Here is a 17,561-nt window from a genome sequence, read left to right as displayed (position 1 = left end):
AAACTCTAATATAATAATACTTTGTGCTTGTGTAGCACCTTTCATCTGAACTTATATTTTACAGACTTGTGGAAGTTGTATTATATGGATGGAGAAACTGAGGCAGCCAGCAGAGAGTCTGATAGAGTCAGGAATAGAACAGATTCTCGTGAATACAAATTCCCTGCTGTAAATACCAGGCAAAGATAAAAAATATGCATGTCTGTGTGTTAGCTGCATTTTGAGCATCTGGCTGGGAAGTGCCAAGTTAATTACTGTTTAATAACAGAATAAGTAGAGTAGTGTTTTTATCTATTAGGGTGAGCACACAGGTGTGTGTAATATATTGACAAGGTGCTTGGGTATTGATCCATAAGGTTGTAATATGTCTTTGTTATGCTCCTTGGGTGAAACAAAGATGTTGTCAGCTTTAATTAACTGGCAATGTATTACACACACCCCAATCTGGATCTATGCTGGTTATGTTATATGTATTTCGTGAACATTGTAACCGATACTTGCAGTCTCCCATAACCCTAGCCCAACCCCAGATGTACAGTACCTTCCCTCTTAACTTGTGTACATTTGATTTTAAACATTAACTTTAATACAAATTTTAATCTAGCCAACACCCAGGGAATTCCTCTGCTTAAGTTGCCCTGGAAAGTGAGTTTTGTTAACTTGCATTGGGTAACAGTAGGAAACCATTGTGAAATGGATAGTGCCAAATATAGTAATTCATAGGTAAGATTTCAATGAATTAAGACATTCCGTATATCGGCTCTTCCCAAATCCTCATGGAAACCTGGGGGAAAAAATAGCCCGACCCAAAAAAGTGTCCTGATTTCATATTCTTTGTCACTTCAGTGCAGAGTCTGATGCAGGGTTCATGTACCACTTATGCCCATAACACAGCCCTCCCCCTTGGGTGAATTTCACCCAACATGGAGATATCCTCTTTTCACTAGGCCCTGGAGCTCTGAAATTGACAAGGCTGCCCAGCTCCTGGTGGGGAGTGGGCGTGGGGGAAGCCCCTGGTGGCTTCCTCCACTCCTGGTAGGGAATGGGGAGGCGAGGGAGAGAGGGCGCAGCCTGCCAGGAGCTTGTGGGGCAGCCGGGCTCCAGTCAGGGAGCTGCCAGCTCCACAGATTACCTTTCTTGAGTCGGTGGTGCATCCACCAGGAACGCTTCCACCGCCCTTAGAGAGGCAGTGTGGACATCAGCCACTGCAGTAATAAATGCGACGGCTGTAAGTAGACCTAACATAGGTTGATCTATCTTTGTAGTGTAGACATAGCCTAACACAGCCCAGTGTTACCAGGTACCACAGATCTTCCAATTAATGGGGCACTTAGCCCCCCAGACTTTGGAGATTGCAGCACTAGTTCACACCTCCCCTGCTGTTTTACACAAACTCCCACCTCTGATGAGATTAATGGCATGTTTAAAGTGCTGGAGCACCTTCCTGAATTAAAGCGTATTTGTAATAGTGGTGGAGCATTTTTGGAAAGGCTGTTTCTTCCCTATCCAGATCACCTTCTTTATTTTCTGTATTTTTTGCATCTGGGTGTTCAGTGTTAGTGTTTTCTGAAGGTGAGATTGGTCATTGCCTGTTACTACTGCATGGGACTCGGTGGTGGGTATAATACCAGGTTATGTTACTACTAGAATATTAATGCTTTAGGGCAAGGCCACCCAGAGGATTCAGGTGGCCTGAGGCAAAGCAGGGGAGCGAACATAAAAAAAGGCACCACCCGCTGCGGTGCTTGTACTCATCGGGCGGTGCTCTGCGTCTTCGGGAGCAGTGGTGGGTCCTTCACTCGCCCCGCGTCTTCGGCAGCACTGAAGGGCCCGCCGCCGAAGACCCGGACCGCCACTGGGTGAGTAGCCAGGGAAGGGATTCTCGGCCAGGGCTCGCTGGGCCCCAATCCCCCCCCCCTCTCCTTGGCCCTGCTTTAGGGCAGCTGCCAAGGGATGCAGCAGCAGATCTTTAGTTAAACTTGAGTAGGTGTATGAACATGGTTCAGCTGATGGTTCTTGCCAGTCAGAGTTTATATCCACATTCCCATCTCAAGTCAATTACGCTCTGTTCTTGGATCTCCTGATAGATCAGTGGAGGTGGGGAGTCTGACCCAACCCTCCTGAAGCAGCATGTTAAACTTTCACAGTTTAAATGCTTGCCATGGACGTCACTGATTCTGTTGCTCCTTTCATTCCACAGTCTGCAATGACGAATAACCTGGCTGTGGGAATGGAGTGTGTGGCATGTGTCCAAACAGTCACAATATCCAGAACATTTGGTCACTTTTAACTGGAAACCGATACTTGAGCAGTGAGGATGCTAATAAAACTCTCATGGCAAAAACACATGGAGCTGCAACTGGGCTGCCACGGACACTTAACTTCCTTATGCCTCTTTGAAAGTCCCAGCTTAAATGAACAAGATGATGAGGAAAATATAAAGGTGTTATTTTTAAAAAGACATTGTCCAGGTGCTTTGTGCAGGGTCAGGGAGCTCTTACTCAGACATGGCTTGGATTTAAACTCAGCTGACCATTTTCAGCTGTGGAACAGCTTCCTACAGAAATCTCCCCCTGCCCCGACATTTCAGAGACTGGGAAATTCTTCATAGTTATTACTGGTTATGTGCAGTTTCCCTCTGCCCCTGTCGCTCTGAGCTTTGTGAATGGCAGGGTGGGGGAGTGCTCAGTACAGCCAGATGCTGAGGCCTTATCTACACTGGCAAGTTTCTGCACAGTAAAGCAGCTTTCTGTAGTGCAACTCTCGAGGTGTACAGACTGCCAAGCCACGTAGTGCACAGTTGCAGCGCTGTAAATAAACCACCCCGATGAGAGGCGTACAGCTTTCTGCACTGGAGCTACAGCACCCCGGTGTAGACACCGTGGTCAATTACAGTGCTGCAGTTGACCTCCGGGAGGTGTCCCACAATGTCTGTTCTCACCTCTCTGGTCATCGGTTTGAACTTTACTGCCCTGCCCTCAGGTGCCCAACCGTGAGCCCCAACCCTTAAATTCCTTGGGAATGTTGAAAGTCCCCTTCCTATTTGTTTGGTGATGCATGCAATGGTCTCAGCGCATCTTTCCAGGTGACCATGCCTGCTCCATGCACCAGGTGATCCCCTTCTTGGAACAGTGCTGAGCTACTGGACCTCATCAGCATTTGGGGAGAGGCAGCTGTCCAGTCCCAGCTGCACTGCAGCCATAGGAATTATGATATCTATGGACAGATTTTCACAATGCATGATAGAAAGGGGTCATGACCGGGACACACTGCAGTGCAAGGTCAAAGTGAAGGAGCTGTGGAACGCCTACCACCAGGCGTAGGAGGCAAACCGCTGCTCCGGTGCTGTGCCCATGAGCTGCCGGTTCTATAAAGAGCTGGACGTGATACTCGGGGGCAGCCCCACCTCCACTGTGAAGGCCACTGTGGATACTTCAGTGGCTCATGTGCCAGTCAAGATTGGACCAAGCCAGGAGGAGGAAATCTTGGACGAGGATGGGAACCCAGAGGCAGAGGATGACTTGGAGGTCAGAGATGCATGCAGCCAAGCGCTCTTCTTTATCCCGGAGGAGGCTAGCCAGTTGGAGCTGTTGAAGCTTGGCGAAGCACAAACAGGAGAGGAGGCCCCTGGTAAGTGGATTTTGGGGGGGGGCGGAATCGCTGAAATGAATTGTTGGGGTTGCAGAATGCAGACTTGTGTTTGTGTGATGCGTGTATCACCACATGCCTAGTCTAAGGGCAGGTCTACACTAAGGACGGGGGTCGAACTAGGGTACGCAAGTTCAGCTACGTGAATAGCGTAGCTGAACTCGAAGTATCCTAGTTCGAACTACTCACCCGTCCACACGCCGCGGGATCGAAGTCCGCGGCTCCAAGGTCGACTCCGCCACCGCCTTTTGCAGTGGTGGAGTACTGGAGAACTCACCGCGTCGACCCGGACGGTAAGTGTAGACTAGCCCTAAGCAGCGTAACAGGATATTGATTAACTCCCTCACTTCATGGGAATCTGCCTCAGATCTCCACGAGACTCTCGTGGAGATACTGGGCAATCTGCTGCCGCAGGTACTTCAGCAGAGCTGCTTTGTTTTTCGCCCCTTTAAGGGTAACTTCCCCGCACCACTCTGCTGTCACTGGGGAGGCTGGGGACCATTGCTGCACAGAGGTGAGACGCATAAAGGCCCCATCAGAAGCCGCAGTCTTGGAAAAGACTCTGCCTTGATTCCCTGCTCACTCTCAGTGGCGAGATATCTTCCATAATTAACACTGTCTGTGGAAAATTTGGGGATAGAAATACCTGGCGACGCGATCTTCAGGCTGATAGCAAAAAAATGGGTATACCTGGAACCAGCTAGAGCGAATGGCCCAGGATAGAAGACTCTGGAGATCTGTGGTTGGCGGCCCATACCCTGATTGGGGTGATGGGCATGAGTGAGTGAGTGAATGATTATAAAGCCCCCCCTACAGTGCTGGCTCGTCCCAAGAGCCACGGGCCCAGCGTACAGTACAGTCCTAGAACACTGATTTCCCCTGCCACTGTTGTTACCATTTTGGGGGTCTTGTGGCTCATGTGTGCTTGCCTGGGGGCAGCCAGTTAGTGACAGGTATGTGAATAGTGGCTGTGTTTTAAATCACTGAATCAGTGGTCGGTGTGTTGCAAACAATACTGCTTCTGTAAAATGTTGCATTTTGGCTTCACAGATATGACCTTGGGAGCCCAGCCTTCCTCTTTGTTATCGCCGGCTGAACGGCTACGCAGAATTAGGAAGCAGCCACGAAAAAATAAGGAGGAGGACTTTCTGCGTGATGTCATGATGCACTCCATGGCCGGAAAACAAGAATTGAAGGAACGGCGGGACAGCGAGAAGAGGGACCGAATGCGGGGCGCCAGAACGAAGCCACAGAGCGACTCTTAAATGTTACGGAGCACCAAGCGGACATGCTCCAGGCACTACTAACACTGCAAACTGAGTAGGTCTGCGCCCGCCCTCTCCTGCAGCCACTGTTGTAAAACTTTCCCATGCGCCCCCTAGACACTGCCAACACACTCTTATTAACCTCCTGGCTCCAGTCTGTACCCGCTACATTCCACTCCTCCCCCATCACAGTTCAGCATTGTAGACTCCCACTATCCACTGCACTGTTTAGCCCTGCTGAAGTACAGTATCCGCTGCACTGTACTCCGAAGGACAAGGCTGCATCTGATATCTGGACATACAGAAATCTTTAACCATCTCGGGACCCTCCCTTTCCCCATCGCCCACAGTTCTGATGAGTTTTTTTTGTTTGTCTCTCTCCTCCAGTTGTTTTTGAATAAAATAATTGTTTTGATTTGAAAGCAATCTTTATTCCATTAATTGAAAGCCAACAGAGCACTGCAAAGCAACAGGCAATTTTCTTAAACCTTCACAGTGCATCGTCTGCACCAATCACAATCACCTCCTAGCATTACAAGCACTGCACTCCCAAGCATAGCAACAAATATTAGTGGCTTTCAGCTTCAGATTGCTGCCTTAAGGCATCCCTGATCCTTATGGCCCCATGCTGCACCCCTCTAATAGCCCTGGTTTCTGGCTGTTCAAATTCAGCCTCAGTAGTCCAGCCTTGAGTGAAGCTTTCACCCTTGCCTTCACAAACATGGAGCCTACAGCACACAGCTATAAGCACAGGAATATTGCAAAGAATCCTGTGGCACCTTATAGACTAACAGACGTTTTGCAGCATGAGCTTTCGTGGCCAGTGCTTGCATCCGAAGAAGTGGGTATTCACCCACGAAAGCTCATGCTGCAAAACGTCTATTAGTCTATAAGGTGCCACAGGATTCTTTGCTGCTTCTACAGAACCAGACTAACACGGCTACCCCTCTGATAGTTGACACAGGAATATTGTCATCGGCCAGGTCCAGCCTCCCATATAGGCAGCACCAGCAGGCCTTTAAATGGCCAAAAGCACATTAACAGTCATTCTGCACTTGCTCAGCCTGTTGTTGAACCGCTCCTTGCTGCTGTCAAGGTTCCCCATGTATGGCTTCATAAGCCAAGTTATTAAGGGGTAGGCAGGGTCTCCCAGGATCACAGTGGGCATTTCGACTTCCCCTACGGTGATCTTCTGGTCCAGGAAGAAAGTTCCTGCTTGCAGCTTCCTGAACAGGCCAGTGTTCCAAAAGATGCATGTGTCTTGCACCTTTCCGAACCAGCCTGTGTTAATGGCCGTGAAACACCCATGGTGATCCACAAGCACCTGAAGAACCATAGAGAAATATCCCTTCCAATTAATATACTCGGTGGCTAGGTGGTCTGGTGCCAGAATTGGAATATGCATGTCATCTATTGCCTCTCCACAGTTACGGAAACAATTTGAGCAAAGCCATCCACAAGGTCATGCACGTTGCCCAGAGTCACGGTCTTTCAGAGCAGGATGCGATTAATGGCCCTGTACATTTCTGTCAACACGAGTCCAATGGTAGACATTCCCACTCCGAACTGGTGAGCGACTGATCGGCAGCAGTCTGGAGTAGCCAGCTCCCACAGTGAAATCACCACGCACTTCTCCAACGACAGAGCAGCTCTCATTCTTGTGTCCTTGCGCCGCAGGACTGAGGTGAGCTCATCCCACAGTCCCATGAATGTGTCTTTCCTCATCTGAAAGTTCTGCAGCCACTGCTTGTCATCCTAGAGGTGCATGATGATGTGATCCCACCACTCAGTGCTTGGTTGCCGAGCCCAAAAGCAGCATTCCACTGTGGTCAGCACCTCTGTGAATGCCACAAGCAATCTCATGTCGTAGCTACTACGCGGTGAGATCAATGTCGAACTCCTCTTGCCTTTGTAGTTTAAGGAATAACTCCACTACCACACATGATGTGTTAGTGAGAGTGAGCAGCATATTGGTCAACAGTGCAGGATCCATTTCTGCAGACCGAAGAGGCAGAGCACGCAGTACACAAATCGTTGAAAGATAGTGCCAAATGCAGACGGAAGCACAGGAATTCCTGGGATACGAAGCAATGCATCATAGGGCATTGGGACAGGACCCAGGATGTCCCGCGACCCCCTCCGCCTTCCCATAACTGTTAGCAACGGAAGAGGAAGAGATACTCTGTGGGATAGAAGAACAGGAGTACTTGTGGCACCTTAGAGACTAACTAATTTATTTCAGCATAAGCTTTCGTGGGCTACAGCTCACTTCTTCGGGATAGCTGCCCAGAGTGCACCGCTCTGAATACTGCTGCGAGTGTGAACATGCTATTGCGCAGGCAGCTGACAGTGTGAATGCACAACAGTGGTTTCCCTTCAGCGCTCTGAGTGGCGATGTAACTGCCGGCAATGTAACTCTGCCAGGGTAGACATACCCTGAGACTGTCCCCAGGAAAGTGGATTGGTGTCTATCAGTCTATCACAATCACTTTGCTACAATACTGTGCTAAAATAAAGGGTGATAAAGGAAGAGGCAGAGATTAAACTGCCCTTGAATAGACTAAAATTTGGACATTTGAAAAGCCAACATTTGTTGGCTGAGCTGAGACTGTAAGCCCTCCTGGCCATCAACCTATTTGTGTTTGTAAAAGGCCCTCAAAAATAATTAACCAAGGATTCGCTAGCTAAACTGCATCAAGGATAAGAGAGCCACAAGATTTGTGGGGACGTGTCACCTTTCTCTTCTAGGGAATTTCCCCTAATCACAGACAAAATCAGTATTGCCAACCCCAAATGTTCAAAATCGTGAGTCAGGCTCAACAAAAATCTTGAGATTGGCTTTAAAATCATGAGATTAAATAATAGAGTTGGTGTTTTCTGCCTTCTGCTTTTTGAGCTTTTAGGGTGCACTGAAGTCACATTTTAAAGCTTTCTTCACAACCACGAGGGCTAGACACTTACTTTTTCTTTAAGAATGAAGGCTGAAATCACATATCCACTTGACTCCAGGAGCTGGGGCTTTAAAGAAAACAATAATTATCATGAGACTCATGACAAAATCATGAGAATTGACAACACTGCAAAGGGAAAGCTTTGAAATAGACTCAGCGGAAATATGCTGTGGTGCATGGAACAAGAGGCATTTTTACTGCCGTGCGCAGGAGCGGAGATGCACATTTCTCATCTAGTTTTCAGCGCCCCAGGGTGAATCATGCCTCCTTAGCTTTAGCTGTTTTTCTTCCAAAAGGAGTTTGGCTATTCTTGGCATTCCTGGGGTAGCTGAGCATATTGCATGGAAGTAAGGCCCCTTTTTGTTCTTTAAAAGAAAAGGAAGCTGTAACTGGACACATCTGGCATTGTGTTTCCACATGTTTCCAACCGTTTGATAGAAGAGCTGCAATCCGCCTCTGACGGCACATTTCACCAACTGCATTATCATATGTAAAAAGCAAAAGATCCTGCCGGGACCTGTTAATTACACAGCCTTGGTGTACAGCGAATCGGTGCCCTTAATATTTATTTAATCACTGAGAACGGGGGGGAGGGGCAGGGAAAGGATTTTGAAATACTAATGTGAATGTTAGTATTGCTACCATATTCCAGCCTTCAATTAGCTTTGCATCTACTACAAACTGTTGCGTTAAAAGGGAATTCAAATAGAGTCTAAGGGCTAGTCTACACTGGCAACGTTAAAGCGCTGCCGCTCTCTCAGTGCTCTAAAAAACCACCACAAGGGGCGTAGCTCCCAGCACTGATGCACTGTTTACACTGGCGCTTGACAGCACTGAAACTTGCTGCGCTCGGTGTGTGTGTGTGTGTGTGTGTGTGTGTGTGTGTGTGTGTTTTCACACCCCTGAGCGAGAAAGTTGCAGTGCTGTAAAGTGCCAGTGTAGACAAGGCCTAAGATGGTGCCGTCCCATTGGGTGAGGTTTGTAGCATTTCTCTCTTTTTGTCCCGCCTCATTCTGGAGATTTTTTATGGACTTTTCTTTACTCTTTGTTGTATGTTTCATTTAAAACACAGACATCAAGGGTAATGTAGCAACTTTGGGAAGAAGTGAACCCCTGCAGACAGAATGAAGGCTAGAGAGAAGGATACAATATGGGGAAGGCAAATCCATACAATACTCAAAGATATAGAGGCAATGTTCTCTGCATTAAGCTACAGTGCAAGTGTTCTGGAGCAGGCACAGTGTTGTTTGTACAGCACCTGGCACATCGGAGCCTTGATCAGGGCCCTGACATGCTACTATACTAATTCTAAAAATAAGGTGGGTGAGGTAATATCTTTTATTGGACCGATTTCTGTTGGTGAAATAGACAAGCTTTCAAGCTATAAAGAGCTCTTACTGAGATCTGGGAAACATGCAGAGTCACAGCTAAATACAAGGTAGAATAGATTGTTTAGCATAAGTAGTTAACACATATTCTAAGGACCATTCAAGGTGAAGTGGCCCATTAACACCCCTGCAGTCATGGAACAAAACCAGGGGTGGGGTGACGGGGGAGTTAGTGGGTTACAGATGGCTGTAATATGCCATAAATCCAGTATCTTTAAGACCATGATTTTTAGTGTCTAGCAAAATTGTTTATTGAAGCTTCCAGGCTCATCCTTTGAAGGTGTTGTGCAGGTTTCTTTTGAGGATGAGGATTGAGAGGTCAGATACGGAGTGGTAGTTTTATGAAAAGTGTTTGCTCATGGATGATAACTTTGCTAGACACTAAAAATCGGTCATAGTGCTTGTTGACACTTGAAACACTGCTGCAGCTCGTCGCTGTAGCACTTCAGCGTAGACACTAGCTATGCTGATGAGAGGAATTCTTCCGTTGACCTAACACTATCTACACCAGGGGTTAGGTCGGCTTAACTGCATTGCTCAGATGTGTGGATTTTTCACACCCCTGATCAATGTATCTGGGTTGATTTAACTTTTGAGTGTAGAAACCCACAGCTGGCCTGCGTCAGCTGTCTCAGGCTCATGGGACTTAAGGGGCCATTTAATAGAGATGTAGGCAGTAGGGATTCGGGCTGCAGTCCAAGCTCTGGGTCCTTCCCATCTCACAGCGTCCTAGAGCCTAGGCTCCAAACAGTGTCTACACTGCAATTAAAACAGCCCCTTAGCCTGAGCCCGAGTCAGTGGGCACATGCCAGCTGTGGGTTTTTAATTGCAGTGTAGAGTACCTTTCCCAGACCTGAGGAAAAGCTCAATGTTGCTCGAAAGAATGTCTCTCTCACCAACAGAAGTTGGTCCAATAAAAGATATTACCTCGCCCACCCTCTCTGTCTAATGTCCTGGGAACAATGTGGTTACAACACTGCCACCTGTAATAATATTGTCAGTTGTAACACATTCTGTGTCCCAGTATGGCAGATCAGTTCTGAAGGCTAGTTGTTCATTCTTATCATTCTGGAATTAAAGGTCACATGATCAAAGTTCTTCAGTTTGCATCATCTTTATACACCACTCCTGGGACTTCAGTGGCACTATTCACCTGCTTGAAGTTAGGCATATTTGCCTTTATACCTTGATGAATTAGGGCCTTAGTCTCCAGCTGCTGACATGCACAGTTCCCTGCTTAGTTCCCCTGTGTGTTCAGCAGTGGATGTTCTCTACTGCTGAAGTACCATTTCCTTTGCCATGAGCATGAGAGCATTTCCTATCTCACACTGCAGAGACTTTACTAGTAGCAGGGCATGAGAGGCACAGTTTTGAGTGGGAGGCGGGGGAGGAGAAATGTGCTGTATCCAGTGAAAGGCATGGTACAAGCAGGAGAACTATAGGCTGGTGGGCAAGGATGTGGATTGGAGTTTGAGGTTGTATTCCATTCCCCCAGACCAACGGGCCCTGGTATCAGTTTTCTAAACAAAAGGATTTGTTGGTAAGATTCCACTTCATCTGTGGTGTCGTACCCTGCCTGTCTCACATTGCTTGCTTTCCACCATAAACATCTCCATTCTCATACAACAGAGGATGTAAACTGTTCTAACGACAAATTCATCTATGGACCGATCTAAGAAAAAATAAATCGCCCAAGCAGCAGCATAATGCTCTTGAGTGCTTCCATGGAAGATACAGAAATACATAGCAACTTAAAAACCATAGACCCTACATTTAAATCGTTCCCTTGTTTGCCAAGTTTACATTTAAATAGATGGTAAGTGAAACGAGATGTGATGTGTGAATAACTGAAATCAGAGCTGAATGGGTTGTAATACTTTGTGACCACCATGTGTAAAAGTTTTTCACTGAAATGCTGATACCTGCTTTCTGATGGACTAGTGCCTTTTCATTGTTATTGTCCTTGTCAGTAAAGCTTTAAATTTATTCATGAAGCAAGCTGGAGCTCAGGTGGCAACAGCTAAATCCATTTAGCAGTAGGAATAAGAGGAAAGCCATTTTAATGTTCTCTTGCAGTGCTGCAGTACTTAGCAAACCCAAAGGATATTAATTACTCAGCATGCTCTGAGATGTAAAAGCATGAATTTATCAAGATAAATGCATTCAGAACTAGGCTAAGTCAACAGTAATTAATGTGATGCAAAAAGACAGAGAAAGGAAGGATTACTGGACCTACCACATTAGAATAACATATAGTTTAGAGGCATCATTGGGATATTAAATTATAGGAAATAGCTAAGAGGTCGTGAGGCATCCTTTATAAATATACCTTCTGTTTGCCAGGTATACTCTTTGAATATGGGTATGTCCAGAATGTATATTACCTGGACAGACTGAATGTTAAGTTGTATGTTTAGCAGACACAACAGCAAATGTTATTTTTTTAATACGCCTCTACCTCGATATAACGCGTCCTGATATAACACAAATTCGGATATAACACAGTGAAGCGGTGCTGGGGGGAGGGGTGTCACCTATAACATGGTAAGATTTTTTGGCTCCCGAGGACAGCGTTATATCGAGGTAGAGGTGTATAAAAATCTTTGCTATTTGAGTGTACCTTTAGGAGCGGAGTGGAGAGAACGTGTGTTTTTCACAAACATTATCTAAGCCACTCCAATATTTTTATGGTGTTTAGCAAACATATAATCGTGAATACATCCAAGGATGAGTGGCAGCTAGAGAGATGAATTAGTAGGCTCCACTTGACAAATTTAAGTGTAGCATGTGTATTTATACCAAATCCATTAGAGCAGACAAATGGAAAATCCAGAGATGACTGCTCTGCAATTTAACAGTCACAGAATTCTGAGAAGGCTGATGCCTTCTTCAATGTTGGTAATGGGTCAGATTTAAAAATCTCTAAAACTAAAGCAGTTTAAGCGTACAAGTTCAGCCGTGCTGTATTGAAAGTTGTTTTACATTGTCAGTGAGTAGTGAGTAATGAGTAAAGCCAATGCCAATTCTTTATCTTTAGGATATGGTGATGATTTTGACGACTTCAGTTTAGCGGATGCATTTGATGACCATCCAACCAAGCGACGTAAGTACAGTTTACAAGAAAAAGCAAATAGCGATTGTGTGTGTAACTACCTATGTGGATTAATCACAGGTTAAAGGTGAGGGGCTTACATGACCCAGTCCTCTTTTCCTGGTCAGATCCAGTTTCGTTAATTGTCGACAGCTAAAATAAATATTCCTTCTGCAAAATTTGTTTCTAACCTAGTGTTCCTTTGTGTTGTGATGCTGGTTAGCAAGTCACATTGATTTAGCATTCTGACAGCCTGTTAGTGTTGAACACATGCTTTTGTGTACCTAATTACTTGTGTTGTCATTCATTCATTCCCATGCTTGCCTGGAATGCATTGTGTAATGCTTTTCTCTTCCAGCAGGTGTGAGCACTATTTCTGAGATTGTGATGTTCTGACTTACCTTCCTCCATTCCCTGCTTGCCCTCCATGGGTATGTGTACACTGCAATTAGACACCTGCAGCTGGCCCAGGCCAGCTGACTTGGGCTCATGGTCACAGACCTGTTTAACTGCAGTGTAGATGTTCAAGCCCTGGCTGCAGCCTGAGCCTGAATGTCTACACTGCAATTAGACAGTCCCATGAGCCAGAGCCCCCATGGGCCAGCTGCAGATTTTTAATTGGTGTGTAGACATACCCTATGGCTTAGACTTTCACAAGACTCTCCCTCTTGCCTGTATTGTTTTGCTTCCACAATTGATTCCAGGAGCATATCAATGGCTAAATGCCCTATTTGCAACCACAAATCAAGCTCCTAGTTAATCCCTTCCCAAAACAACCAGGGATTAGGAGATCCTCCCACTTATCTCCAAAGCACTACAGAGACCCCTCCCATCACCTCTCCCCTCCATGAGTGCCATATGGGTTCCTGCAGCCCCATTAAAGGTACACAGCTGTCCTGGGACCGGGGGGAGAAGACGGGTTAGGGGGCACAGCCAAGTGTTTTGGAGAGGGTGGCTAGCCAACTAGTTCTGCACCACCCAGATGTGCAGCAGGTGCAGATGCCCTCTTCCTTCTTTGCACACCTGGTCGGCTCTGAGGATGGCCAGTCCCCTCCTGAAGCTGGCATATGCAGTGGGAAGCTTCTAACCTGCCCCCTTTCTGCCATGGCCCCATGATTTTCCCTTTAACAGTAAGTGGCCACATGTGTAATAAAGAATTTATAAATGACGTAATGGTTTAATATTTATCATGGCTAGGTGACATTTCAGGAGCCCAGCTGTTTGACACAGCCAGTCCTCATATACTCTCTTACACAGAATAGGCCTGGGGACAAATTCTGGTCAGTTTTTCACCCATGAACCTTATGTGGCTGCATTTCTTGTAGAGAATTTATGAATGGCTGGAAGAAGCGTTTTGCGCACACATGATATGCTGTTCTCCTTTCCGATTGTGCTTGTGCACAGAGTAGAGGTGTTCAGACATATTCATACCACCTTCAGCCTCACACTTTCCTCTGCACCTGGCTGATTATTCCTAACCCCCTGTGCAACCTCCTGAATTCTGCCCAGATAATTCAGATAGACTTATCTCACAGTGAATTGCATAAAGCACAAATTATCTTCCACTGTAAGGATTCCAAATAAAAATATGACCTCTTCCTCCAAAGTCAGTTGGGATAAAACAATCTGACATGACTGGCTCAGTAGCATTGGCATGTCCCATATCATGATGCTTGGTGTAAAGGAGTGTCCTGCCAATAGAGTCATTTAATTGCATCACTGTTCACCAGGCAATCTCTAGAGCCGTGCTCCCCAAACTTTTCAGGGTCGTGCCCTCCTACCCCCACCTCGATTATACCCCCCATGAGCCAGGGATGCCGGGGGGATGCAGCGGTAAGGGGGCTGAGGCTGGGGCCAGGGCCGGGAACGGAACCATGGCCAGGGGCCGAGGCTGGGGGTGGGAGCGGAGCTGTGGGGCCGGGCGGGGTTGGAGCAAGGCTGGATGGTGCTCCCTCTCCACCCCTTGTGGGGACTGGCCTGGGCCCACCACGCCCCCACGCTAGGGGGGTGCACCCCGCAGTTTGGGGACCTCTGCTGTAGAGGAGGGTAGTGCTCATTGGGTATAATGAAAATCAACTCTTTTTCTACAACATTGTCACAGGATCCAGGTCTCATTATTTGAAATAGATAATCAACTGCATGATATTACAAAAATGGAATAGTAGAGATACCCAGAATAGAGCAGTGGTATTCAGACTTATCTTAATTAGCAGCTAAAGAAAGAATAGCTGATTGCTGTATAGAGCAATTATATGAAGTCAAAGAAATGTGGACCCCATTTCTAGATACATCTGGATAAAAAAAAAAGTGTTGAGATGGCTCAAAGCATGAGAGGCCTTCATTCCACCTAACTCCTTTGCCTCTTCCCCACTCCTTCTTCCCCCCATCTCTTTCCCTCCTGGCTAGTCATCCATGTCTTCTCCTACTCTATTACTGTGACCTCACCCTAACATGTTATGTCTGTGTGATATTGTCTGCTTTTGTGTTGTTTGGTCTTTGACAAGCTGTAAAATTACCCAACAGAATTAGGCATCCAAATACTGCATGTGCCATAGGAAACATATATAAGCTGTAAGTCATTTACTTTTTTGTACTTTTCATTGTATGTTTCTTTATTAAAATCAATACAAAATTAGTCACCAAAAAAGCACCATTTTCACTCAAGCTTATGCAGCATTGGGATAGCACTATCCAGTGACAAGTTCTTACCCTATTGATACCATCTCTACAGAGCACTCCAATTGGGCTGCATTCAAAGTACTTTTACTAGTTTAGCAGTATAATATTCTTGATGTAGTTTCATGCCATAGATCTTTTCTACACTGAAAAAAAAATCTGAACAGGCAAAACTTCCTTCTCCTGTAGATTAAGTTTTTCTTGGGATTCCAAATCCCTTTAAAAAGCCAGTGAACCATTAGTACCATTGCTAAACAGCATCTAGGGAAAATAACCTGTTTTAGTTATTTTTGTTGTAGATCATCATTTAGAGCAGATTACTTCTAAGAGGGGGATCTTATCTGGTACTTGAGAAGGCAAAGAAAACTCATTTATTATTTTTATGTTAAGGTATGGCTTAATATCTTTCATGGCTAGGTGACACTATTATTGCAGGAGCACAGCTGTTTGACATTGCTAGTCCTTAGATACTATTTTACACAGAATAGACAGTTACGCAGATTCTGGTCAGTTTTGCCCCAGTACAACTCTGTGGTATTCAGTAGAAGGACTTCTGATTTACCCAGACCAGACTCTGGACCATAGTCTTTCCCCTGATAAATAAATGCAAGGAATCAATCACAGCGTGAAAGGCTGTTGGGTTCCTGATCTTGTCTGCTACTAGGACTTTGCATTTCTTCTCCGTGCATTTATGGACACGTCAAGAAAATAAGTCCCTATCTAATACCTTAACCAGCGTAGATTATTGTACAGCCCTGTGAACACAACCAGTGATGAGCCACATTCTGTCCTGGAATGGATTTGTGTGGCTTCCACTGACCTCAGTAGGAAACTGCCTGAATATACAAGAATGTGTCCCATGGTGTGCAGAAACTGTAGACCAAGTCCTCAGCTGGTGTGAATAGTTTGCTTCTCTGAAATAAATGGAGCTACACAGATATACACCAGCAGAGGATCTGGCCTATAGAGGAAAAGACTGCTCTACTTTTACCAGAGGGCTCTTTGAAACCCATCAAGATATCCAGAATTCAGGGGTCAATTTTTCCCCCTTTCTGATCAGTGTTCCAGATGGAGCACTTGAAGAAATCCCCCAGTCCTGAAAACATCTGTACTAGTCCAAGCCAGGCAAGTTGTCAGATACAAGACTACTACAAAACCATGGCATTCCTATTAATATGTTGCTTCCCATCACACACACATGCTTTAAAGCAGTGGTTCCCCACACTGTAGTCCTTAGACCACTGCTGATCCACAGACCACACATTGATGATTCAGAGACAGCTAACTGCTCACATGGTGCTGCTTCTGCTCGTTTCCAGTAGAATGTCACACTGAAGTCAGCTGAAAATACATCAAATATCTCCCTGTTATCACTGTGCCACCTGAACAATTGCTCAAGTTGTCATTGTGACTGAGCCTGGTCTGGGTTAACTACGTTCTCAGGGATGTCAAAAATCCACATCCCTGAGAAGCACAGGAAGCCACCCTAAGTCCTCTTGTAGATCAACAGAAGAATTCTTATATCGACCTAGCTACTGCCTTTTGTGGAGGTGGATTACCTACTCTAACAAGAGAATCCATCCCGTTGGCATAGGTAGGGTCTACCCTGAAGCACTCCAGCAGCACAGATGTGCCACTGTAGTGTTTTGAATGTAGACAAGCCCTGAGAAGAGGAGGGCAAGTGTTACATTCTGAGAATTGAAAGGGAGGTGGGTCCATGGGTTGTGAATGGGACGTGATGTGCCCTGGTGACAGCCCATTAAAGATGTGATCCAAGCTATGAAAAGATTTGAAATCCCTTGCTTTACAGCATAAGCACAGATTTCAGGCTCTAGCAGGGCTTATTTTAGCTTCTGCTTTCTTGTACTGTAATTCACATGGGGAAGGAAAAATGCACATAATCTGAATGGGGCGATTTTCAGATCAGATACCTTGTAATCTGCCAGGGCTAGAAATGAATACTTCATCCCACTAGAAAGATGATGGATAATGAGATATTAGACCAGTGACCACTGCAGAGTGTTAGCACATACTGATTAAGGACAATGTAGCAAGCCCTGGACCTCTCCCCTGTGTGATTTTTCTATCCCTGTAGAATTACAATGACCCATACACACCTGCTGCGGGAGAACACTACTACAGACTAAACGCTGTGACCTGGAGTGCTGTGGTTCTGGTACAAGGGAGCAAGCATCCCAAAGTCCCAGGGCTATCAGATCGAGACATATCTTAAACTGCATCCTTGGACTTGAACAGATCATGCAGCAGAAAGCAAGCACCTGAAGGAGGCTAGCTGATTTAAATCATGACACACCATTGGAAATATTGCCAGATGAGAGGCATTCTAATATTCAGAGAGACAGGCAGAAATTAATAGGAACAGGGTAGCCACACCTTTTGTTCATATTTTATTTATGCTGAAGGTAACATGGCCCATTACTTCTAACAGATATAATCAGTGGCTTGCATTATTAACCCCCCCCCTTTCACTCCTTGATACAATAGTATCAGGAGTTGTGATATTTTCATTGACCAGATCTTT

General features: G+C 45.8%; 1 protein-coding gene across 3 annotated transcripts in view; it reads left to right on the top strand.

Moving 5' to 3' along the window:
* The window catches only part of CD99L2 (CD99 molecule like 2), an 85,804-nt gene that overhangs the window by 36,526 nt on the left and 31,717 nt on the right, over window positions 1-17,561 (top strand). For all 3 annotated transcript variants that reach the window (XM_045031078.1, XM_045031077.1, XM_045031076.1), the window contains exon 2: window positions 12,290-12,355. In XM_045031078.1, the coding sequence (XP_044887013.1) occupies window positions 12,290-12,355 (66 nt within the window). The remainder of the gene's footprint in view (window positions 1-12,289; window positions 12,356-17,561) is intronic.

The sequence above is a fragment of the Mauremys mutica genome, chromosome 9 (genome assembly GCF_020497125.1).
Source record: "Mauremys mutica isolate MM-2020 ecotype Southern chromosome 9, ASM2049712v1, whole genome shotgun sequence".
Lineage (NCBI taxonomy): Eukaryota > Metazoa > Chordata > Testudines > Geoemydidae > Mauremys > Mauremys mutica.
Note: the sequence above shows the minus strand (reverse complement) of the source record. Positions and strands in the feature narration are given on the sequence as shown.